General features: G+C 41.8%; 1 protein-coding gene across 4 annotated transcripts in view; it reads left to right on the top strand.

Moving 5' to 3' along the window:
• Positions 1 to 25,246, top strand: part of SETX (senataxin) — a 98,937-nt gene that overhangs the window by 13,311 nt on the left and 60,380 nt on the right. For all 4 annotated transcript variants that reach the window (XM_025359226.1, XM_025359225.1, XM_025359227.1 and 1 more), the window contains exons 5-10: positions 541 to 650; positions 7,065 to 7,284; positions 9,150 to 9,269; positions 13,650 to 13,821; positions 13,959 to 14,046; positions 14,639 to 18,823. In XM_025359226.1, the coding sequence (XP_025215011.1) occupies positions 541 to 650; positions 7,065 to 7,284; positions 9,150 to 9,269; positions 13,650 to 13,821; positions 13,959 to 14,046; positions 14,639 to 18,823 (4,895 nt within the window). The remainder of the gene's footprint in view (positions 1 to 540; positions 651 to 7,064; positions 7,285 to 9,149; positions 9,270 to 13,649; positions 13,822 to 13,958; positions 14,047 to 14,638; positions 18,824 to 25,246) is intronic.

Consider the following 25,246-nt stretch of genomic DNA (forward strand, 5'->3'; position numbering starts at 1 on the left):
CTTTTTTTTTTTTTTTTTTTTTGGAGACAGTTTTGCTCTTGTTGCTTAGGCTGGAGTGCAATGGCACGATGTTGGCTCTCCGCAGCCTCCACCTCCTGGGTTCAAGCGATTCTCCCGCCTCAGCCTCCTGAGTAGCTGGGATTACAGGCATGCGCCACCGTGCCTGGCTAATTTTGTATTTTTAGTAGAGATGGGGTTTCTGCATATTGGTCAGTCGAACTACTGACCTCAGGTGATCTGCCCACCTTGGCCTCCCAAAGTACTGGGATTACAGGCGTGAGCCGCCACACCCAGCAAAAAAGGGATCTATTCTAATAAGATCAGAATAATTTCCAAGAACACGCTATGACCAACTGATTTAGCCTGTCAGATAGGTAAATATTGTTCCTGCATTTACAATATAAGCATTTTTATGCCTCAATTTGGAAAAAAAAAAAAAGCAAATTTTTATTCATTTACAGAATAACCCAAGGAACCTAATTTAGGTAATCTTGATAAGATGATAAGATTTATATATTTTACTTATTTTTTTCCTTTTAGACGAGTTATGTGTTGAAGCACTTTGTCGGATGGAACAAGCCAATTGCTCCTTTCAGGTGTTTGACAAACATCCAGGGATCTATTTGTTTTTGGTCCATCCCAATGATATGGTGAGTATGAGTGTTGGGTGATAGAAGGATATATTGTACTTTTGTACCTATAGATAGCTATAATAGAGGTTTTTGGTGCAGATTTTGTTTAAAATGTTTGCTAAAATTTTTCTTGTTCTAAAATTTACTGCAGTTAAGTAGAGGGTGTTGTGGGGTCAAAGAAGAGGGGATCTGAGAGGGTAGGGGATACTTACCGACAGGTGATGCTTGAGCTTAAAAGGCAAACGAGCCTGGGCGCGGTGGCTCACGCCCGTAATCCCAGCACTTTGGGAGGCCAAGGCGGGTAGATCACAAGGTCAGGAGATCAAGACCATCCTGGCTAACACGATGAAACCCCGTCTCTACTAAAAATACAAAAAGTTAGCCGGGCGTAGTGGCGGGCGCCTGTAGTCCCAGCTACTCAGGAGGCTGAGACAGGAGAATGGCGTGAACCGGGGAGGCGGAGCTTGCAGTGAGCCGAGATTGCGCCACTGCACTCCAGCCTGGGCGACAGAGTGAGACTCCATCTCAAAAAAAAAGACGAGTGGAAATAACTTGATGTTCTTTTACTATGTTGAATTGAACTCAAGAAGATCTCTTCTCTTGACGTCTCACCTGCTTGTCCCACTGCAAACACGTGGAGATACCGGTTAAAACATTTGAAAAGTTATTTTACTCATAGATGAGAATTAAAACAAGGGAAGGTAGGGACGGGGACTGGGAAATTCTGGTGCTAGAAGTGAAGAAGGACAAAAGCCAGAACAGTGAGCAGGAATAGAAGCAGGTAGCATTGAAACCTGACATAGCCCTATGGCTAAGGTTTGAGATCTTGTCACCTTTTGTGGTAAGACAGTCTGTACTTCAGGTCTCATGCCTAATGCCACCTAGAACTGAGTGACTACTTTAAGCCAGTAGCCAGGAAGGGCTGCTCTGCCAATGTAAAGCAAGAAAAATGATTTTTTTTTAAAAAAGCATGGTAATGGGATTGTCAGTCAAGTCTCTAATGGTGAATTTCAGTTTCCTCTGGGCCAAACACATACCAATGATATAAAAAAATGGAAAAGGAGGAAATTAAAGAGGTATAATCACTTTCCTCCAAAGGAAAACTTACTTCTGTGGACCAGCAATAGAACAGAAACCTAAAGTAGTAAGTGAGTGGAAACCTGTAGGCCTGGGTGGCAGTGGGTAGCTGGGGATTCAGCTTGTGCAGGACAGCAGGAATTAGAAGTATACTCCAGGCAAGGCAAAGAACCAAAGCCAAACTCAGCACTCCAAAAAAGGGGCGGATGGGGGTGCTCCTCTGCCTGTGAAAGAAGGTTGCCAAAGTATTAAAAAGGTTCACTGGCTTTTTAAAAGCTGTGTACATATGGAGGAAGCAGGTCTGGTCTTGTAACCAGGGCCTGGGCCAAGCACTTGCAGCCTTGGTGACCGAGTCTACCTAGTCCTTAGGTGACCAAAGGTTGGGAGTCCTGGGCTGCTGATAGTAGACCTAGTTCTGGAGCAGGACTCTGAAGGATGGATAGAGACCAGCCCAAATTTACATTTAGGAAGGGGAGGGATAGTGGTAGGAGGGACACAGAATTCCTCCCTGTCAGATGAGCTTGCAAACCAAATCCCTGAAACATGTGAAGAAAGCGTGTGCTATGACAGAGAATGAAGACCAGCGCTATCGGTCCTTTCCCTAGGTTTAAATCTAGAGGAACTTGAAAGAGAAAATGGAGAACATTGAGAGAAACTCTGAGTTGCCAAGGGCTGGTTTATTTAAAACAATTTTTTTATTACTGTTTTTTAGTTTTTGAGACGGAGTCTTGCTCTGTTGCCCAGGCTGGAAGTAGAGAAAGGGTTTCACCAGGTTGGCCAGGCTAGTCTCGAACTCCTAACCTCAAATGATGCACCTACCCTGGCCTCCGAAAGTGCTGGGATTACAGGTGTGAGCCACCACGTCCAGCTGACAAGGGCTGTTTTGAAAGGTGAATGTGGGAGATGGGGAAGAGAACATCCTTAGTTTGTGAATTCCTTTTCACTCTGGGGTATTGGGTCCTATCAGGGAGTACCTGTGGGAGGTACTATGGAATTATCTCTGAGAGCATTCTCCTACAGCCCGAGAATAAAATGGGCTGTGGGAGAATAAAGTAGAAAAGGAACTGTTAAGGTTCTGCTTCCAGTTCTCCTTCACCATTGCCTTAGATGAATAAAACCTGCATCCAAATCTGTTCTCAACTAAAAGATCCGATCCAGCTGAAGGTAGGATTGAAATCAGGACAGTGGATAACCCCTGATGTTTGTGAGGCACTGAGACAAGCAGGTGGAGACCAATTAACCGCTGATGATTGCTTCAGTATCATCCCCTCTCAACCCCAGGACTTGGGGGATTATGGCCCAGTAGTGTCTTCTAATGCTGCTTCTCCCTGGGAGTGATCACTCATGTCAGTGAGTGATTACGTTTTTCTGGCTTGGATTTTATCCACCACTCAGCTCTGAATTGATTGGGCATAAGCCAGTCTGGAGTCTGGCCTTCCACAGGCACCGCCTGACAGGAGCCAGTACCCCAGAGTGAAAGGGAATTCACAAACTAAAAATAATAGACACATGAGAAACATAAAGATTTCAGTAGAAGCTGATATATTAGAACACTTGTCCAATAAACTTAAAATTATTATAGTAAACGTGCTAGAAGAAATACGAGAAGATACTAATGTGAAATGAGAACTAGAAAACGTGAGAACCAACAAACCTGCACATTGTGTACATGTACCCTAGAACTTAAAGTATAATAATAAAAAAAAAAAGAAAATGTGAGAACCAAGCCAAGTTGTTGTAAAATTGAAAAATGAGATATTTAGGAGACTTCAGGAGATAGGATAAATAATACAGTGGATACAGCCAAGAGAACTGAATTAGAAGACCAGGTTGGCAAATCCCTAAGAAGAAAAAAAGAAATAGAAAATATAAAAAGAAAAGCTACAAGATAAATGGAGGGTAGAAGTAGTAGTGTTAACAAAGATGTAAGACGTCCCAGAAAGAGAAAATTAAAAATCAGGACAAAGAAATATTGGAGATAGGGCTGGGCACGGTGGCTCACACCTGTAATCCCAGCACTTTGGGAGGCTGAGGTGGGTGAATCATCTGAGGCCAGGAGTTCGAGACCAGCCTGGCCAACATGAGGAAACCCTATCTCTACTAATAATACAAAAAATTAGCCAGATGTGGTGGTGCATGCCTGTAGTTCCAGCTACCTGGGAGGCTGAGGCAGGAGAATCGCTTGAACCTGGGAGGCAGGGGCTGCAGTGAGCCGAGATAGTGACATTGCACTCCAGCCTGGGCAGCAAGAGCGAAACTCCATCTCACAAAAGGAAAGTTGTACTATATGGAAAGAGAAATTAGATCCCTACCTCATTATCATTGATAATGACAAAATCTGTCTAAAAAACCATAATGAGGTTCAGTTTTCAAACTCTTCGCAGGAAATAGAGGTGTATAGCATTTAGATTGTAAGGTGAGGAAGGTTTGTTTTATTTTTTTGAGACAGGGTCTTGGCCTTGTCACCTAAGCTGGAGTACAGTGACGTGATGACAGCTCACTGTAATCTGTGCCTCCCAGGCTCAAGCATTTCACCAAAATCTCCTGCCTTGGTCACCATGCCCAGCTAATTTTTTGTAGAGATGGGATTTTGCTGTGTTGCCCAGGCTGGTTTCGAACTCCTGGGCTCAAGTGCCCTGGCATCTCCCAAAGTGTTGAGATTACATGCGTGAGTCACCATGCCTGGTCTGAGGAAGGGTTTTGTAAAAACGAAAGCATTGATTATGAAAGGAAAGTTAATGAACTTGACTATATTAAAATGAAAAGTTATTGTTTCTCAAACAACACCATTAAGAGAGTGAAAATACTAGTTAAAAATTGGGAAAAGGGCTGGGCATGGTGGCTCATGCTCGAAAGCCCAGTACTTTGGGAAGCCAGGGCCGGAGGATTGCTGGACGCCAAGAATTCAAGACCAGCCTGAGCAACACAGCAGGAACCTATCTTTACAAAAAACATTTTTTTTATTAGCTGGGCATGGCGCTGCACACCTGTAGCCCTAGCTACTCAGTAGGCTAAGGTGGGAGGATCGCTTGAGCCCAGGAGGTTGAGGCTGCAGTGAGCCCTGATCATGCTGGCGCACTCCAGCCTGGGCAACAGTGAGACTTTCTCAAAAAAAATTTAAAAATTGGAAGAAGATAATCATATTATTAATAATACGAAAAAAGTGGGTGAAGATCTGAACTGAACAGTTGTGTGCCAGAAGGGAAACTACTAATAGCTAATAAATATGTGAAGGAGTGTTTTATATTTAATGATCAGAGAAATAATAAGACCACAATGATACACCATTTTATATTTGTGTGATAGCCTGAGAATACAATTTTGGAGAGGTCATAGATTTGCAAAATCTCTTTTTACTGCTGGTAAGAGGTCTTGTGTTTAGCTGTCATGTCCATTTAGTCCTCTTTAATCTGGAACATTTCATTGTCTTTCATGACAATTACTTTTCTGAAGAACACAGTCATTCCTGCTCTGTCTCTTTAAAAAAATAAGTGAGGCTGGGCATGGTGGCTCACGCCTGTAATCCCAGCACTTTGGGAGGCCAAGGTGGGTGGATCACAAGGTCAGGAGTTCGAGATCAGCCTGGCCAGCATGGTGAAACCCCATCTCTACTAAAAATACAAAAGTTAGCCGGGCGTGGTGGTGCGCGTCTGTAATCCCAGCTACTTGGGAGGCTGAGGTAGGAGAATGACTTGACCCTGGGAGGCGGAGGTTGCAGTGAGCCGAGATTGTGCCACTACATGCCAGCCTGGGTGACAGAGCAAGACTCCATCTCAAAAAAAAAAAAAAAAAGGTGTTCCTCACTTTGGGTTTGTCTGATGTTTCCTCATGCATAGGTTCAGGTTATACATTCCCAACTGGAGTACCATGTAAGTGATGTTACTGTCCTTCTCACCTTGTCATATGTAGAGAGAGGCACGCCATGTCCTTTGCAACTCATGGTGATGTGAATTTTGAGCTTTCTGTGAAGATGTCCCATTTCTCTACTGTATAATTTCTATCGTTTAGATACTTTAAGACCATGTAAATACTCTGCATTTCACCAAAATCTCCTCCTAAATTTAGCATTCATTCATGTGTCTTGCCTGAACCAGTTTTTCTATCATGATTGCAAGATGGTAATTTCCTAACTCCAGCACTCTCCATGTTTACTAGTTACCACTTGACATTGATTGTACAGTAATCAAGAGCTTTTTTCCCTTCTACCACTTATCAGTAAGAACTCATGGATTCCAAAACTTTTTCAGTAGTTTATAATTTGTTGCTTATGTTGGCATAGAGCTCATGTGGGGGTCTGTGTTTTTCCAACTGTTTGACTACAATCTGTAGTAAAAAAGTATACATGTGCCTATATAATGTATTTTGTAAAGTAATAGTTTTACTATGAAGGATGCACTCGATATTTTTGTTTTATTTAGTTTATTTTTTCTTAAGGCTGGTTGTGAGCACTAAATTTAATTCATAGCCTCCAAGAAATTTAAAATCACTTCTTTATGCTATTTTGCCATTTAGAAACGGCCTTTGATTTCTTTTGAGATTCCTCATTTTGTGTTTTCTTTCCTTTTTTGAACATTCTGTTATGGAAAATGATAAACATAAAAGTAGTGAGAATGGTGTAATGAACCCCCCATAATCCATCAGTTAGCTTTATCAATAGATAGTCAACATTCCATTCCCCTTTGGATTAGTTTAGAGCAAATCTTAGACATCAGAGCATTTCATCCACAAAATATTTCAGTATGTATTTCTGAAAGGTAAGGACTTAAAAAACCCGAAAAATATTGTTGTATATATATTTTTTGATATGGAGTCTTACTCTGTCGCCCAGGCTGGAGTGCAGTGGTATGATCTTGGCTCACTGCAACCTCTCTCCACCAGGTTCAAACAATTCTCCTGCCTCAGCCTCCCAAGTAGCTGGGACTACAGGAGTGCACCACCATGTCCAGCTAATTTTTTTGTATTTTTAATAGAGACTGGGTTTTGCCATGTTGGCCAGGCTGGTCTTGAACTCCTGACCTCAGGTGATCTGCATGCCTCAGCCTCCCAAAGTGCTGAAATTACAGGTGTAAACCACTGTGCTCGACCAGAAAAATACTATTATTGCATCTAAAAGAATAATTCCTTAATGTTGTGTTGCCAGTCAGTGTTTGAATGAATGGAAAGGATTGTCTCAAACTGTTTATTAGGACTCATATGTTCAAATCAGGATCGAAGAAGGTCTACAGGTTGCATTAATTAGTATCTCACATGTCTTTTAAAATCTGCGGAGAATCCTGTTTTCTTATCCATGTTCTTACTGTATGTAGACCATTGTTTTTTGAATTAAGTAATAAACATATTATGTTCTGCATTTAGGTTCGGCGTTGGGCTATCTTGACTGCAAGAAACTTGGGGAAAGTGGACAGAGATGATTATTATGACTTACAAGAAGTTTTAATTTGCCTTTTTAAAGTCATTGAGTTGGGACTTCTAGAGAGTCCAGACATTTATACTTCTTCTGTCCTAGAGAAGGGAAAACTAATTCTTCTGCCCTCACACATGTATGATACTACCAACTACAAAAGCTATTGGTTAGGTGAGTATTGTTCCTACACTAATATACTTAGTATTTTCATATAGTTCTGCTTTTTGAGACAGAGTCTCACTCCGTTGCCCAGGCTGGAGTGCAGTGGCACCATCTCCACTCACTGCACGCTGCACCACCTCCCAGGTTCTAGCAGTTCTCCTGCCTTAGCCTCCTGATTAGCTGTGATTACAGGGGAATGCCACCACACCTGGCTAATTTTTTGTATTTTTAGTAGAGACAGGGTTTCACCATGTTGGCCAGGCTGGTCTTGAACTCCTGACCTCAAGTGATCTGCCCACCCCAGCCTCCTAAAGTGCTGGGATTATAGGCGTGAGTCACCGCGCCCGGCCCTGTAGTTCTTTTTTTTTTTTTTTTTTTGAGACGGAGTCTCGCTCTGTCGCCCGGGCTGGAGTGCAGTGGCGCGATCTCGGCTCACTGCAAGCTCCGCCTCCCGGGTTTATGCCATTCTCCTGCCTCAGCCTCCGAGTAGCTGGGACTACAGGCGCCCACCACCACGCCCGGCTAGTTTTTTGTATTTTTAGTAGAGACGGGGTTTCACCATGTTAGCCAGGATGGTCTTGATCTCCTGACCTCGTGATCCACCCGCCTCGGCCTCCCAAAGTGCTGGGATTACAGGGTTGAGCCACCGCGCCCGGCCGGCCCTGTAGTTCTTGATTGTCCTAAAAGGGAAGTGTTCTCTTTTGGTAATCTGATAAAACTTGCTAAAGATAGGATTTTATAGTTCCCAGTTCTTATTCTGCCGTTAAATTGACTTAACTATTACATACCTTGTTTTAAACAGTATTTATATCCTAGAAACTTTTGTGTAGTAAGAGGTACATTTTCAAGCACTGGCAAATGAATTGAATCTTGTTTAAGGACACATTTTATTAACAAAATATTAGTGTAATAGTTGGCTTTAAATAGGGTTTGATTGTTAATACTCCTTTTTCAGTGTGTAAAATATTTCCTGGTAGAACCGGGCATGGTGGCGCACGCCTGTAGTCCCAGCAACTTGGGAGGCTGAGGTGGAAGGATCATTTAAGCCCAGGAATTTGAAGCTGCAGTGAGCTAGGATTGTGCCCCTGCACTCCAGCCTGGGTGACAGAGGGAGATCCTGTCTCTTAAAAATATTAAATTTTCTTGGTAGGAAGAATTGTCAGCATTGTTTACAAGTCCTATAGTGGCTCAAAATACTTCTTTTTTTTTTTGGAGACGGAGTCTTGCTCTGTTGCCCAGGCTGGAGTGCAGTGGCGCCATCTCAGCTCACTGCAAGCTCTGCCTCCTGGGTTCACACCATTCTCCTGCCTCAGCCTCCCGAGTAGCTGGGACCACAGGCACCCGCCACCACGCCCAGCTAATTTTTTTGTATTTTTAGTAGAGACAGGGTTTCACCGTGTTAGCCAGGATGGTCTCAATCTCCTGATCTCGTGATCTGCCCGCCTCAGCCTCCCAAAGTGCTGGGATTACAGGCATGAGCCACCACACCCGGCCTCAAAATACTTCTATACCATTTCCTTGATTCCAGATCTTAAGGTCACGTGTCGTAATTGGCAGTGATTTTTTTTTCTTTATTAGTGGTATATGGAGTATGGTACATCTTAAAATTGAAGGCATCTTATATTGATGAGATACAGTTTATATGGTAGTTATCTTAGAAATTGTTTTCTAACCATTTTCTACTTTGACACTTGAATTAGTCTAAAGTTCTGTTACTTGGGAGCAGTTGTGTATGAATATCTGAGACTTATGTGTTTGAGAAACTAAATACTATCTTGCTTCATCTTCCTGCCTTGTTTTTCTTTTGCAAACTAAACCAGGCATTAGAATAGTATTATTTCATCAATTCAATATAACTCTAAATGATCTTACAGGTATTTGCATGTTGCTGACCATTCTTGAGGAACAAGCCATGGATTCCCTATTGTTGGGCTCAGACAAACAAAATGATTTTATGCAATCGATACTTCACACTATGGAGAGGCAATCAGATGGTAATAAATTTTACTTGCTGAATGTTTTTGAGTATGGTGATGATGATGCACTTTTAAAACGATAGTGTCTTTGCAGGAATTGGTGCATGTTGTGGAGAAAAGAGTTTTTCTGGTTTAGTAATAGATTCAGACTTTTTTGTTTTGTTTTGTTTTTTGATACGGAGTCTCACTCTTGTTGCCCAGGCTGGAGTGCAATGATGGGATGTCAGCTCACTGCAACCTCCACCTCCTGGGTTCAAGAAATTCCCCTTCCTCAATCTCCTAAGTAGCTGGGACTACAGGTGTGCACCAGCACGCCTGGCTGATTTTTTTGTATTTTTAGTAGAGACGGGATTTCACCATGTTGGTCAGGCTGGTCTTGAGCTGTTGACCTCAGGTGATCTGCCTGCCTTGGCCTGCCAAAGCGCTGGGATTACAGGCATGAGTCACCAGTGCTGGGCCCAGATTCAGACTTTTAAATCAGAAAGGACCTTTATAATTTATTTCAGTACCTTCCTTCCATAGAAGAAGGGAAGTTAATCTACTTTTTCATGATGAAAAAGTTGGTGGTAGGATAAATATCAGGACCTCTGGGAGACCCATTTGTAATGACATTGTGGTTAACATTGTGGGGAAAGCCTTCTCTGTCCCATGATCTCCCTTTGCCTGCCTCTTTGTTTCTCTGTGATTCTCTAATACAGTAACTGCCAGCCACATGTGATTATTAAAACAAATTTAAGTCAGTTAAAATTAAAAATGCAGTTATTTGGTCCCACTAGTCATATTTCAAGGCTCAGTGGCCACACGTGCCTGTACTGTACCCTGTACTGTATTGAACGGTGCATAGACAGAACATTTCCATGATCACAGAACATTCTCTTGGATATGCTGCTCTAGATAGTCTAGATAATGAGGCCTAAAACTTGTAGTTGTCTTTATTATTAGATCCTGACCTCCTTTTGCTGATGCTTGTATCATGCTAATCATGAAGGATCTGTAATTAAATAAGTGCTTCGAATCTTTTTGAAGTTAATGAATTAATAAAGACCAAGTATACCAGATCCTATGAAAACATAACGAATATAATTTTTCCCCTCATTCTCTTCCCCATGCAACTTGAATGTTGTATATAAACTCATTTGTGGGAGATTCTGATATAAATATATTGTTATTCTTTTGTTGATAGGGCATATATATATATTTTTTGTTTTGTTTTGTTTTGTTTTTTCTTTTTGAGACCAAGTCTCTCTCTCTCACCCAGGCTGGAGTGCAGTGGTGTAATCTTGGCCAACTGCAGTCTCTGCCTTTGGGTTCAAGCAATTTTCCTGCCTCAGCCTCCCAGGTAGCTGGGATTACAGGTATGCGCCACCATACCTGGCTAATTTTTGTATTTTTAGTAGAGATGGAGTTTCACCACGTTTGCCAGGCTGGTCTTGAACTCCTGGCTTCATGTGATCCGCCTGCCTTGGCCTCCCAAAGTGTTAGGATTACAAGCGTGAGCCACCACGCCTGGCCTGTGGCATATATTTTCTTGCTAGATTATATCTGATTAAGGCTATTACTCTTTTGCCAACATTTACTGCGTAAATTGTTCATTTCTTTCCCTTTGCCTAACTACATGTATAATTCTGTCCTTTCTGTTAAGCTAGCTCCCTTATCATCTTAAAAAAAAAAAAAGCGGGTCGGGCGCGGTGGCTCAAGCCTGTAATCCCAGCACTTTGGGAGGCCGAGACGGGCGGATCACGAGGTCAGGAGATCGAGACTATCCTGGCTAACACGGTGAAACCCCATCTCTACTAAAAAAATACAAAAAACTAGCTGGGCGAGGTGGCGGGCGCCTATAGTCCCAGCTACTCGGGAGGCTGAGGCAGGAGAATGGCGTGAACCCGGGAAGCGGAGCTTGCAGTGAGCTGAGATCCGGCCACTGCACTCCAGCCTGGGCAGACAGAGACAGACTCCGTCTCAAAAAAAAAAAAAAGAAAAAAAGCGGCCGGGCACGGTGGCTGAAGCCTGTAATCCCAGCACTTTGGGAGGCCGAGACGGGCGGATCACGAGGTCACAAGATCAAGACCATCCTGGCTAACCCGGTGAAACCCCGTCTTTACTAAAAAAAAAATACAAAAAACTAGCCGGGTGAGGTGGCGGGCGCCTATAGTCCCAGCTACTACGGAGGCTGAGGCAGGAGAATGGTGTGAACCCAGGAGGTGGAGCTTGCAGTGAGCTGAGATCCGGCCATTGCACTCCAGCCTGGGCAACAGAGCGAGACTCCATCTCAAAAAAAAAAAAAAAAAAAGCACCCTTTTTTTTTTTTCCCTTCTTTTGTGACAGGATCTCACTCTGTCACCCACCCTAGAGTGCAGTGGCTCAATCAGGTCTCATTGCAGCCTTAACCTCCCAGGCTCAAGTCATCCTGCTGCCTCTGACTCCCTAGTAGCTGGGACCACAGGCATGTGCCACGTTACCCAGCTCTCACTATGTGGCCTAGGCTGGTCTCGAACTCCTGACCTCAAACAGTCCTCCTGCCTCGGCTTCCCAAAGTGTTGGGATTTACAGGCGTGAGCCACTGAACCCAGCCTTGTCTTCAAAATTTTAATTACCTCTTTGAGAAACTTTTCATAATGGTCTTCACCTAGCTACTTTCTTTCTTGTAAGCTTACTAGACACAGGCACTGTTTCAGATGCGGTGGAGGATAGAAAAATATATAAGAAAGTTCAGATGACTGTGACAAAGTCTGAGAAGTATGAGGGAAGGAAAGTCCCAAGTTCTAGGATGACTTACCAACTAGCAGTAACTGAGTGAATTCCAGCACTTGCCTCAGAAGAGTACTGTAGATGACTGAAGTGGGGGAATGTTTAATATATAGTAGGAGGCATTTAAGCTGAACTTTTAAGGATGAGTAGGATTTTGATAGGTTGTGCTAGAAGCAAGGGCATTCTAGGGCTTATTTTGGAAAAAGGCAGTGATCTATTTTTGCTGTAGATAGTATATGATTACAGGAATATGAAAAATAAAAATGGAAATAAACAATAGATCAGTATCTTTTAAGTTCTTGACTGAGGACTTTGAATTTTCTTGGAAGACATTAAGTAGCCTTTGAAGGTCTTTGAGTAGGGCAGTATATTGCTACTGCATATCTAATAGAGAAACAGGAAGTTGGATGAAAAGTAGATAATAGCAAAGCCACGTTGAGATACGGACGGATGAAGAGTGTGTATCTTTGCCTTACTCCTTAGCTAAAGAATTTAGTCATTGACTGGGTGCGGTGGCTCACGTCTGTAATCCCAGCACTTTGGGAGGCCGAGACGGGCGGATCACGAGGTCAGGAGATCGAGACCATCCTGGCTAACATGGTGAAACCCCATCTCTACTAAAACATAGAAAAAATTAGCCAGGCGTGGCGGTGGGCACCTGTAGCCCCAGCTACTGGGGAGGCTGAGGCAGGAGAGCGGCGTGAACCTGGGAGGCGGGGCTTGCAGTGAGCCAAGATCGCGCGACTGCATTCCAGCCTGGGCGACAGAGCAAGACTCCGTCTCCAAAAAAAAAAAAAGATTTTAGTCATTTACACTAACTGCATGACACAAAATTCAGGATCATGCTGAAAGAGAATTTCTTGTGTTGTGGGCTTCATGTAGATCTGTAAATACCAAGTTTCTTTCTCTTTCCTTTATATTTTTTCATCTTCTTTTCTGTTAGTTATTGGAGGATGGGACTACAAAGTTTTGGGAGGGGTTGAGGAGCTAAGTTAGAAAAGGTTGTTTCTGGTATGGCAAATAGGGTGTGAAAAGATTGTGTTTACCTAGACTGTTCTCCTGTTTTCTTGCCCATTAAATAATTTGCCATTAATTTTTTTTTCAGAAGTATCATGGTATTGCTTGAAAAAAAATCTTGAAAATGTACCTGCTTTTTATTTTTTTATTTTTTTATTTTTTTTTTTTCAGACGGAGTCTCGCTCTGTCGCCCAGGCTGGAGTGCAGTGGCCGGATCTCAGCTCACTGCAAGCTCCGCCTCCCGGGTTCACGCCATTCTCCTGCCTCAGCCTCCCGAGTAGCTGGGACCACAGGCGCCCGCCACCTCGCCCGGCTAGTTTTTTGTATTTTTTTAGTAGAGACGGGGTTTCACCGTGTCAGCCAGGATGGTCTCGATCTCCTGACCTCGTGATCCGCCCGTCTCGGCCTCCCAAAGTGCTGGGATTACAGGCTTGAGCCACCGCGCCCGGCCTGTACCTGCTTTTTAAAACCTATGTGTGTCTAAGGATTGGTGGCGTGCTACTTTAAATTATTTGTTGCTTGGCTTTTAGTTTGGTTACTACTCACTAGATAAAGAATGCTTAATTCTCAGTGTATTTTAGTATGTTTTTCTAACTGTTTAGTAATTCAACGATTTGTGCCATTGTATTTCAGATGATAGTGTGGATCCTTTCTGGCCAGCATTACACTGTTTTATGGTGATTCTGGACCGCCTTGGATCTAAGGTCTGGGGTCAGCTTATTGATCCTATTGAGGCATTTCAAACCATTATCAACAATGCAAGCTACAATAGAGAGATCCAACATATACGGAACAGCTCTGTAAGGTTAGTTCAGCTAATGTCAGGATTTATACATCATCTCTGTAAGAAAGTGTGTTCCACTGAATTTCTTAACAAGAGGTGTTTCTGCCTTTTTTTCCCCCCTTAATTTCAGTAATTTCTATTTATTCTTAATATTTAAGGACCAAGTTAGAACCGGAGTCGTATTTGGATGATATGGTGACTTGCAGCCAGATCGTATACAATTATAATCCTGAAAAGACCAAAAAGGTATAAAACACTTTGAAAATTCAGATGCTATTTTATTGCCTTTGTATTTTGTAGACTATTTTATATAATTTGTTGAGTTGTTGATTTTATGATATGTAGCTGTTCTCAATCTACTACTATGTAAAAGACCTTCTCATTGAACAGCAGATGTATTGTGCATTGGGGAAGATGGACTCTAACTACAGTGTGTATACTTTGGAAAATTAATTTCTTAGTACATTTAGGGAAGATGGAAAGTTTATGGGGACATACGTGGTATGAGTAGAAATCAAAACTAGCTAGTGGAAAAAAGCTGCGAGTACATAAAAGTGTTATTAATTTGTCTTTTTATGAAACTTTAACCTCAAAATTCAGTTTATATTTTTAGTTTCTTTGGAGTTAGTTTCTTTGGAGTTATATTTTTAGTTTCTTTGGAATTACGATTGTGATATAATTGTATGCCACAATTACACCATTCCATTGTATACCATAATAATGATGTGGTAAACCAAAATAAGAGAGTTGGGAAACATATTTTTCTTAACGACTTGGATGTTGAACCTGTCATAAGTGGTGCTTATTTATCTGAACATCAGCATTTCTTTCCTTTTAGGATTCTGGATGGAGAACAGCCATTTGCCCAGATTATTGTCCTAACATGTATGAAGAAATGGAAACATTAGCCAGTGTGCTTCAGTCAGATATTGGTCAAGACATGCGTGTTCATAACAGCACATTTCTGTGGTTCATCCCTTTTGTCCAGTCCCTCATGGATCTTAAGGATTTGGGTGTGGCTTACATAGTAGAGGTTGTTCATCATCTGTACTCTGAAGTCAAAGATGTCCTCAACCAAACAGATGCCATGTGTGACAAAGTCACTGAATTTTTTCTTCTAATTTTGGTATCAGTGATTGAACTGCATAGAAATAAAAAATGTTTGCATTTGCTGTGGGTAAGTTCCCAGCAATGGGTAGAAGCTGTCGTCAAATGTGCCAAGCTTCCTACCACTGCATTTACACGGAGTTCTGAGAAATCATCTGGAAATTGCTCCAAAGGAACACCAATGATATCATCACTGTCGTTGCATTCCATGCCATCTAACTCTGTACAACTTGCTTGTGTGCAGCTGATTAGAAGTCTCCTTAAAGAAGGTTATCAGCTTGGGCAGCAATCTCTTTGCAAGCGATTCTGGGATAAACTCAACTTATTCCTTAGAGGAAATTTATCTCTAGGTTGGCAGTTGACTAGTCAGGAAACCCACGAGCTACAAACTTGTTTAAAGCAAATTATTAGAAACATAAAATTCAAAGCACCTCCATGTAACACTTTTGTGGATCTGACTTCTACATGTAAAACCTCTCCTGCATCTTATAATAAAGAAGAAAGTGAACAAATAGGGAAGAAGTCTAGAAGAGATATGCATTGTTTGGAAGCTTCCAGCCCAACATTTTCTAAAGAACCAATGAAAGCGCAAGACAGTGTACTGATCAAAGCAGATAACACTATAGAAGGTGACAATGATAAGCAAAATTATATAAAGGATATGAAACTAGAAGACCGGCTCTCAGCTGGGTCATGCTTAAAGCAGAGTAGTGAAAACATTTTTACTGAAAGAGCTGAAGATGAAATTAAAATAAGTACAAGGAAGCAGAAGTCTGTAAAAGAGAACTCCTCATATACACCAGAGGATTGTACTTCAAGAAATGGTCCAGAAAGGGGATGTGACAGAGGAATAATAGTATCAACACGTTTGTTGACTGATTCTAGCACTGATGCTTTGGAAAAAGTGTCCACATCAAATGAAGATTTCTCTTTAAAGGATGATGCTCTTGCTAAAACCTCAAAACGAAAAACTAAGGTACAGAAAGATGAAATCTGTGCAAAGTTATCACATGTAATAAAGAAGCAACACAGGAAGAGTACTTTGGTCAATAATACTATCAATTTAGACGAAAATTTGACTGTATCTAACATTGAGCGTTTCTATTCAAGGAAAGATACAGGAGTTCAGAAAGGAGATGGTTTCATACACAATCTTTCTTTAGACCCTAGTGGTGTTCTGGATGATAATAAGAATGGAGAACAAAAATCTCAAAACAATTTATTGCCAGAAGAGAAGCAATTAAAGAATGAAGAGTTAGATATTTTCTGTTCCCATGAAAACAATTGTGAAATACAGGAATTTCATGTTGATGATAAAGATTCGATCCCCTTTACAGAAATGGCCAATACTTTAGAGAAGAAATCATCTTCCTTTAAAGATCTTATGACTGTACCTGAATCAAGAGATGAGGCGATGAGTAATAGTACCAATGTGATTTATTCTAACTTGACAAGAGAACAGGCCCCTGGCATCAGTCCTAAATCTGACACCTTAACAGATTCTCAGATAGACAGAGACCTTCACAAATTATCTTTACTAGCTCAAGCCAGTGTTATCACGTTTCCGTCTGATTCCCCTCAGAACTCATCCCAGCTACAAAGGAAAGGAAAAGAAGATAAAAGATGTTTCACAGCTAACCAAAATAATGTTGGCGATGCCTCCCGTGGACAGGTGATTATTATTTCAGATTCTGATGATGATGATGATGATGAAAGAATCCTGAGTCTTGAGAAACTCACTAAACAGGACAAAAGATGCCTTGAGAAGGAACGTCCAGAGCAGCACATTTCAACAGTCAAGGAGGAAAAGAATCCAATAAAGGAAGAAAAGACGAAGTCTCTTTTTCAGTTTGAGGAATCTGATTCTCAGTGTTTTGAGTTTGAAAGTGCATCTGAAGTGTTTTCCGTTTGGCAAGATCATCTAGACAATAATAATTCAGTTCAAGATGGTGAGAAAAAATGTTTGACTCCTATAGCCAATACCACAAATGGTCAGGATTGTACAGATTATGTATCTGAAGTTGTTAAAAAAGGGGCAGAGGGTATTGAAGAACACGCAAGACCACAGAGCAGTCGTGTTTCTGTTGAGGAATTTTGTGAAATTGAAGTAAAAAAGCCTAAGAGAAAACGATCTGAAAAACCAATTCCTGAAGATCCTGTGAGGCCTTCATGTTCTGTCGGAAATGAGGGCCAGTCTGATATTAATAAGAGAGGTCTTATTGGAAATGATTTTAAAAGTATAGATAGAAGGACTACAACTCCCAATTCAAGTATTCAGAGAACCACTACAGTTTCACAAAAGAAATCTTCAAAGCTTTGTACTTATACAGAACCCGTCAGGAAAGTTCCAGTTTCTAAGACCCCTAAGAAAACTCATTCGGATGCCAAAAAAGGACAGAATAGAAGTTCAAATTACCTCAGTTGTAGGACAACTCCTGCTATAGTGCCACCAAAGAAATTTCGTCAGTGTCCTGAACCAACTTCAACAGTGGAGAAACTTGGCCTGAAAAAGGGTCCTCGTAGGGCATTTGAGTTGTCCCAGCGATCTTTGGATTATGTAGCTCAGTTACGTGATCATGGCAAAACTGTTGGAGTAGTTGATACTCGAAAAAAGACTAAATTAATTTCTCCTCAGAACCTGTCTGTCAGAAATAATAAGAAACTGCTGACTAGTCAAGAACTTCAGATGCAAAGGCAGATCAGACCCAAATCACAAAAAAATAGACAAAGACTTTCTGATTGTGAAAGTACAGATACTTCAGGAGCAGGGCCTCATACAGCACAGAATTCTGACTTACTTGTACCAGAATCTGATAGGTCAGATTATGATTGTACAGGAGGAACTGAGGTACTTGCCAACAGTAATGAAAAACAGTTAATAAAATGCATGCCTTCTGAACCAGAAACCATAAAAGCAAAACATGGGTCTCCAGCGACTGATGGTGCTTGCCCTTTGAACCAATGTGATTCTATAGTGTTAAATGGAACGGTACCAACAAGTGAAGTAATTGTTTGTACTTCAGAGGACCCTCTGGGGGGAGGTGATCCGACAGCACATCATACAGAGATGGCAACTTTGAACGAGGGAGAGCCTGACTCCAGCAGTGATATAGAGGAAGAGAACTTGTTTTTAACACAAAATGATCCTGAAGATATGGATTTATGTTCACAAATGGAGAATGACAATTATAAATTCATTGAACTAATTCATGGAAAAGATACAGTTCAGGTTGAAGAAGATTCTGTAAGTCAGCCTCAGTTGGAATCTTTGAGTGGCACAAAGTGTAAGTACAAAGATTGTCTTGAAACCACAAAAAACCAGGGTGAATACTGCCCACAACACTCTGAAGTGAAAGCAGCAGATGACGATGTATTTCGTAAACCTGGTTTGCCTCCTTCTGCATCTAAACCTTTGAGACCTACCACTGCTAAGATTTTTAGCTCAAAGAGTACTTCACGAATTGCTGGTCTTTCTAAATCTTTGGAAACTTCTTCAGCACTTTCACCATCTCTAAAAAATAAGTCAAAGGGGATACAGTCAATTTTGAAAGTACCACAGCCAGCTCCCCTCGTAGCTCAGAAGCCAGTGGGTGAAATGAAAAATTCGAGCAATGTTCTTCATCCTCAGTCTCCGAATAATTCCAACAGGCAAGGTTGCAAAGTTCCATTTGGTGAAAGCAAATATTTTCCATCTTCCTCTCCAGTAAACGTTCTCTTGTCATCACAGTCTGTCTCTGACACCTTCGTTAAAGAGGTCTTAAAATGGAAATATGAAATGTTTTTGAACTTTGATCAGTGTGGGCCCCCTGCAAGTCTTTGTCAGTCCATCTCAAGACCTGTGCCTGTCAGATTTCACAATTATGGAGATTATTTTAATATTTTTTTCCCTTTGGTGGTATTGAATACTTTTGAAACAGTAAGTATGTGTTTCATTTGTATGCCTCTCCAAACTTTTCAAGTTACCTCTTTACCTTGCTGAGTGAAAATGAGAGTGTAGTTCAAAAATCAGCTGGGCATGGTTGCGGGTGCCTGTAATCCCAGCTACTCAGGAGGCTGAGGCAGAGAATTGCTTAAACCCGGGAGACGGAGGTTGCAGTGAGCCGAAGTCGCACCACTGCTCTCCAACCTGGGCGACAGAGCGAGACTCCATTTCAAAAGAAAAACAAAAAAAAAGTATAGTTAAAATAATTGACCTTTTTGATTTAGATACTGCTTTTAGATTTCATGTTGAACAGACATTTGTGCCAGCCACTGTTCTAGATACTGGCAATACAGAAGAAACATTTTTTTTTTGAGATGGAGTTTTGTTCTTGCTGCCCAGGCTGGAGTGCAATGGTGCTATCTCAGCTCACTGCAACCTCCGCTTCCCAGGTTCAAGTGATTCTCCTGCCTCAGCCTCCCAAGTAGCTAAGATTACAGGCATGTGCCACCAGGCCTGGCTAATTTTGTGTTTTTAGTAGAGAAGGGGTTTCACCATGTTAGTCAGGCTGGTCTCGAACTTCTGATTCTGACCTCAGGTGATCCACCAGCCTCGACCTCCCAAAGTGCTGGGATTACGGGCATGAGCCACCACTGTGCCTGGCTGAAAACACTTAACCCTCTGCTCCTTGGAGCTAATAGACACAACTGGGGGTGCTAATAACATACCAAGTCCAGAGGTAACACTGAAGGAAATGTTTATTGATACACAGGTAAAGGAGGACTTCTCAGAGGAGATAGTTTCTCATCTGCATTTGTTTTGTTTGTAAATAACAGAGACCTCTGCTGTAGTTTTCTTGAGGAGGTAGCAAAGGGTGAATTACATCGAACACAAAGTAGTAGTAATGAATCCTAAATTTCTCTACACATCAGACTTCCCAGTTTCTTTTTTTTTTTGTTGAGACGGAGTCTCACTCTGTTGCCCAGGCTGGAGTGAGTGGTGGTGCGATCTCAGCTTGCTGCAGGCTCCGCCTCCCGGGTTCACACCATTCTCCTGCCTCGCAGCCTCCCGAGTAGCTGAGACTATATGCCACCACGCCTTGCTAATTTTTTGTATCTTTAGTAGAGACTGGTTTTCGCCGTATTAGCCAGCATGGTCTCTATCTTCTGACCTTGTGATCCACCCGCCTTGGCCTCCCATAGTGCTGGGATTACAGGTGTGAGCCGCCGCACCCGGCCCCAGTTTCTTACTCCTCATAGCAGCTGGTCTGTGTAACAGCCTCCCCAACCCCAGCACATCCTATTCTGGTTTTTCTCTCCTTACTCAAGTAGAGTTGACAAACGATAAGATTCCCAGTTAAAATTTGAGAAAAACAGCAAAAAATTCTTTAGTGTAAGCATTCAGTTGCGTTTGGAAGGATTTGTGTGTGTGTGTTTTCAAGGCAGGTAAGAGGTGGGAGCAAATTTTTACTTACTCCTTAAAAGAAATAGTTGCGAATACAGTAAGACTCTTAAAACTAACAATGTTGAGGTAAATAGTCATGGTTCATTAACTTGATATTTGAGTGCCTAGTGTGTGCCAAGTGCTCTTAGAAGTGTGGGAGATGAAGTGGTGAACAAGACAGATGAAGTTTCTTCCTTCTGGAAGTGACCATTTCAGATTGAGATAAAGACTCTAGTATGATCTAGAACGAAGGGGACAGGACGCTTTCTGGAGAGATCAGATACCTCTATGAGCAGATGATATTTACACTGAGACCCAAGTGACTGGGAGTTAACTGTGGGAAGTATGTTCAGGCAGAGTGGAGTGCAAAGACAGTCTGGTAACAGTAAGATTGGAGTGTTGGAGAAGGAAGTGTAATGTACAAAGGGACAAGTCTACTACAAAAGAAGGGAAGTGAGTTGTTAATGCTGTACCTGGTGAGATAAATGGCTTTTATATAGCTTGAGTCAGTGTATCTTCATAAATGTGCTTTATGTTTAATCTTTTGATCAATTTGTGCCCCAAATTTTAGCCATTGTTGAGAGTTGCTTTATTATTTTTCTTTTTTCCTAAGGTACTTTTGTTTTAGCAGGAGTTGCTTTATTTTCGCTGGAAAGCACTAAATTGCTTAGAAGCCATTCATAACCCTATGAGGGATAGACACATACTTTTATTTCCTGAGTTAAAGATACTTATTAAGATTTATTTTCTTCAGGACATTTTTGTAGTCTCAGCTTTTTTTTTTTTTTTTTGAGACGGAGTCTCGCTCTGCTGCCCAGGTTGGAGTGCAGTGGCCAGATCTCAGCTCACTGCAAGCTCTGCCTCCCGGGTTTACGCCATTCTCCTGCCTCAGCCTCCCGAGTAGCATGTGCCACCTCGCCCGGCTAGTTTTTTGTATTTTTTAGTAGAGACGGGGTTTCACCATGTTAGCCAGGATGGTCTCGATCTCCTGACCTCGTAATCTGCCCGCCTCGGCCCCCCAAAGTGCTGGGATTACAGGCTTGAGCCACCACACCCGGCCCGTCTCAGCTTTTTAAAAACAGAATGAGCATAAGTTCTATTTGTACATATACAGAGTTTAAAATCGTCAAAGATTTCTATCTGGCCCATTATAAAGAACATCAGGCACCCCCATCCCCTAAGTAACTATTTTCTTTTTTTTTTTGAGACGGGTGTCACCCAAGCTGGAGTGCAGTGGCGCGATCTTGGCTCACTGCAAGCTCCGCCTCCTGGGTTCACGCCATTCTCCTGCCTCAGCCTCCCAAGTAGCTGGGACGACAGGTGCCCATCACCATACCCGGCTAATTTTTGTATTTTTAGTAGAGGCGGAGTTTCACCATGTTAGCCAGGATGGTCCCAATCTCCTGACCTCGTGATCTGCCCGCCTTGGCCTCCCAAAGTGCTGGGATTACAGGCGTGAGCCACTGTGTTGGACCCCAAGTAACTATTTTCTATTCTTAATGAGTCCTTTGGAAATTTCTTTCCATATTTATTTATTTGAGACAGGGTCTCACTCCTGTCCCCCAGGCTGGAGTACAGTGGTGCAATTATGGCTCACTGCAGCCTCAACCTCTTGGGCTCAGGTGGTCCTTCCATCACAGTGTCTTGAGTAACTGGGACTACAGGCTCACACCATAATGTCCAGCTAATTTTTGTGTTTTTAGTGGGGGCAGACTTTTTCCCATGTTGCCTAGGCTGGTCTCAAAACTACTGGACTCAAGCGATCCACCTGCCTTGGCCTCTCACAGTGCTACGATTACAGGCATGAGCCATCCTGCCTGGCCCTCCTTCCATATTTCTGAGTAACATTCCCATATTGTAACTCCTTGATTTTTCAGTTTTAGGTGTTTCTATTTCCTGCTTCAGGAACTACCCGCGTTCCCAGCCCAACCCTTGCACACACCCTTCCTGTTCCCTCATCCTCATTAGGGGGTTGTCTTGAAATTTTTAGATCCATTTTTGTTATTTTGACTATGTGAAAGATATCTTCAGCTAAGCCGTGTAGTATGCTGTAATTGCCTTTCCATTTCCTTCCAAACTCTGTGTTTTCCTTGGATTTATTGTTTTATATGTTTATTTAATTTTCTACTTATTACTAAATTAATGCCAGGCTGTCTTTTTTTGAATGTTTAAATCTCTCATGATCAGGTACGTTAGTTAATCTATAAATTTGTTCTGTGTGTGGTGCATGATGATATTCCTGAAATAGTGGTCCTTATCCTTGGGTTGGGTCCCAAGGGCTCCACCCCCGTCATCTTTCTTGGTCACTCATGTTAGCGAGGCCTGTCCTTCAGGCTTCCAGAGAAGAGGGTATATGGGAGGTACATTTTTGAAACTTTGTATATCTTAGAATTTCTTTAATCTTCTCATTTTCTTTAATTTTTTCTATCTTTCATCTCATTTTCTTTTTGTTCTCCTTTCTTGGAGGCCACCTCAACTTTTCTCCCAAATCCATTGAATTCTTTTTAGCGTATTTTTAGTTTCCTGGAACTCTGGTTCTCTGAATAGTCCTTTATTTTGTGGATGTGGTATTTTTTATTAGCTAAAGTTTATTAATGATAATTTTAAAGTTAGCTAAAAGTTGTTCTCTTTTTGCATGGTTGCTGTCTCCCCAGTTGGTTTTTTCCTGTTCATTTTAGTGTTTATAGTCCTTTCTATTAATTTCTTTTTTTATGTGGTAATGATTTCTGGTGGTCTACTCACATTTAAGAACAGGAAACTAAAAAGTAGATTGGAACATTATTCATGGTAGCTAAAAAGTGGAAACAACCCAAATGTGTGTGTAGTTGATGAATGGATAAATAGGTCTGTTCATACAATGAATGGAATAATACTCAGCCATAAAGAGAAGTGAAGATCTGTGTTCACTAATGAACCTTGAAAACATTGTGCTTAGTGAAATAAGTCAGGTTCAGAAGGTCACATATTGTATGATTCCATTCATATGTATTGTCCAGAATAGGCACATCTGTAGAGACAGAAAGATGAGTAGTTGTCAGGGGAAGGAAGGAGGTGGGAACTGGGATTGCTGATAGGTACAAGGTTTCTTTTGGGGTGATGGAAATGCTGTGGCATGAGGTAGTGGTGATGGTTGCACGGCATAGTAAATAAAACCATAGTACTAAAAACCACTGAGACGTACACTTTAAAATGGTGAATTTCATGTTGTGTGAAATACTGTCTCCATTTAAAAAATGTTACTTTAAAAAGAATAAATTTGATTAGCAACAAGAAAGATGCCTAGGAAAACATGAAATCTTCAGATACTTTTACAAAAATGAACCCGTTTATGGTTGCACTCTGGAAGGCAAATGTGATCTGAGGGGTGCCATAGCATGGTAAAACCCAACATTAGTTTCATTCTTTATGGTAAGGTTTTGCGTTTAGGTGCAGTTATAATCTGTATTTTGTTATATATATAAAAGGTGAAAACACCAGAAGCTCTGAGTGAAAGGGTGGGCTTGTTGACCATTGGCACTTCATTAGGAAGCCCCACCCCACCATTATGTCAATGTCTTTTTTTCTTTTTTCTTCAGATGGAGTCTCACTCTGTTGCCCAGGCTAGAGTGCAGTGACCCGATCTCGGCTTGCCGCAACCTCTGCCTCTTGAGTTTAAGCATTTCTCCTGTCTCAGCCTCCCAAGTAGCTGGGACTACAGGTGCACACCACCACACCTGGCTAATTTTTGTTTTGTTTTGTTTTGTTTTGAGTCGGCGTCTCATTCTGTCGCCCAGGCTGGAGTGCACTGGCATGATCTTGGCTCACTTGGCTCACTCCTGGGTTCACGCCATTCTCCTGCCTCAGCCTCCCAAGAAACTGGGACTACAGGCGCCCGCCACTGTGCCCAGCTAATTTTTTGTATTTTTTAGTAGAGACGGGATTTCACCACGTTGGCCAAGATGGTCTTGATCTCCTGACCTCGTGATCCACCCACCTCGGCCTCCCAAAATGCTGGGATTACAGGCGTGAGCCACCGTGCCCGGCCCTAATATTTGTATTTTTAGTAGAGATGAGGTTTTGCCATATTGGTCAGGCTGGTCTCGAACTCCTGACCTCAGGTAATCCACCCGTCTTGGCCTCCCACAGTGCTGGGATTACAGGTGCAAGCCACTGCACCCAGCCTATCAGTGTCTTTAGGCTTTATTTTTCTTGTCAGGTCTCAGTTCCCAAAAAAGAATCATCAAATATTTTACCTGGGAAGTGTAGGCATGGCAGGGAGCTGAGTGTGGGAAGAGGGCTGGGATAGGAGTTAGGGAGGAGAGGTGTTCAAGCATTTGGTATATACACATTTACTTCTTTTTTTTTTTCTACATAGTATCCTCATCCTTCTTGCTGTCACCGAGGTCAGACTGCTTATCCTTTCTAGAGACAAAATCTCTTGTCATTTTTTGCTGGGATGAAGGAGCAATAGTTTCCTTCCAGCCATCGTTATAGAGGTCTGTTGCTTCCCAGTTGGACTTCACATTCTTGGACTTGCTAAGTTAGTTCCATTCATCCCTCTGCTTTGCAGCTTCTAAAGTTTGGTTACTCTTGTCTCCTCTTCCGTCCTTTTTGTTCTAATTGGTCAGTGCTGTTTTTAAAAATCTCTTTGGTGTTTTAGTGGGGTTTCAGGAGGGAAGGAAATGGTGTATGTTCAATCTACTTTGAAGTTACACCTTTCTTTTTAACCATACAAGTTCAGCCATCTTGTTTAATCATTTCTGGTTTATACAGGCCAATAATTATTGGTTGTATTAAGATGCCTTGTTTAATTTTAGTTTTTAGTCTTTGTAATAAGCTGTGGGCTGTGGCGTCAACTGCAATTCTGAACCAAGAGTCACCCTATTCCTGTTGTAATTTGATGCAATTTTACTTTCACTTTGTTAATGGGATGCTATAGGGTGTACAGATTTTTTTTTTTTTTTTTTTTTCCTGAGACGGAGTCTCACTCTGTCACCC

This window comes from Theropithecus gelada, chromosome 15 (assembly GCF_003255815.1).
Source record: "Theropithecus gelada isolate Dixy chromosome 15, Tgel_1.0, whole genome shotgun sequence".
Classification (NCBI taxonomy): Eukaryota; Metazoa; Chordata; class Mammalia; order Primates; family Cercopithecidae; genus Theropithecus; species Theropithecus gelada.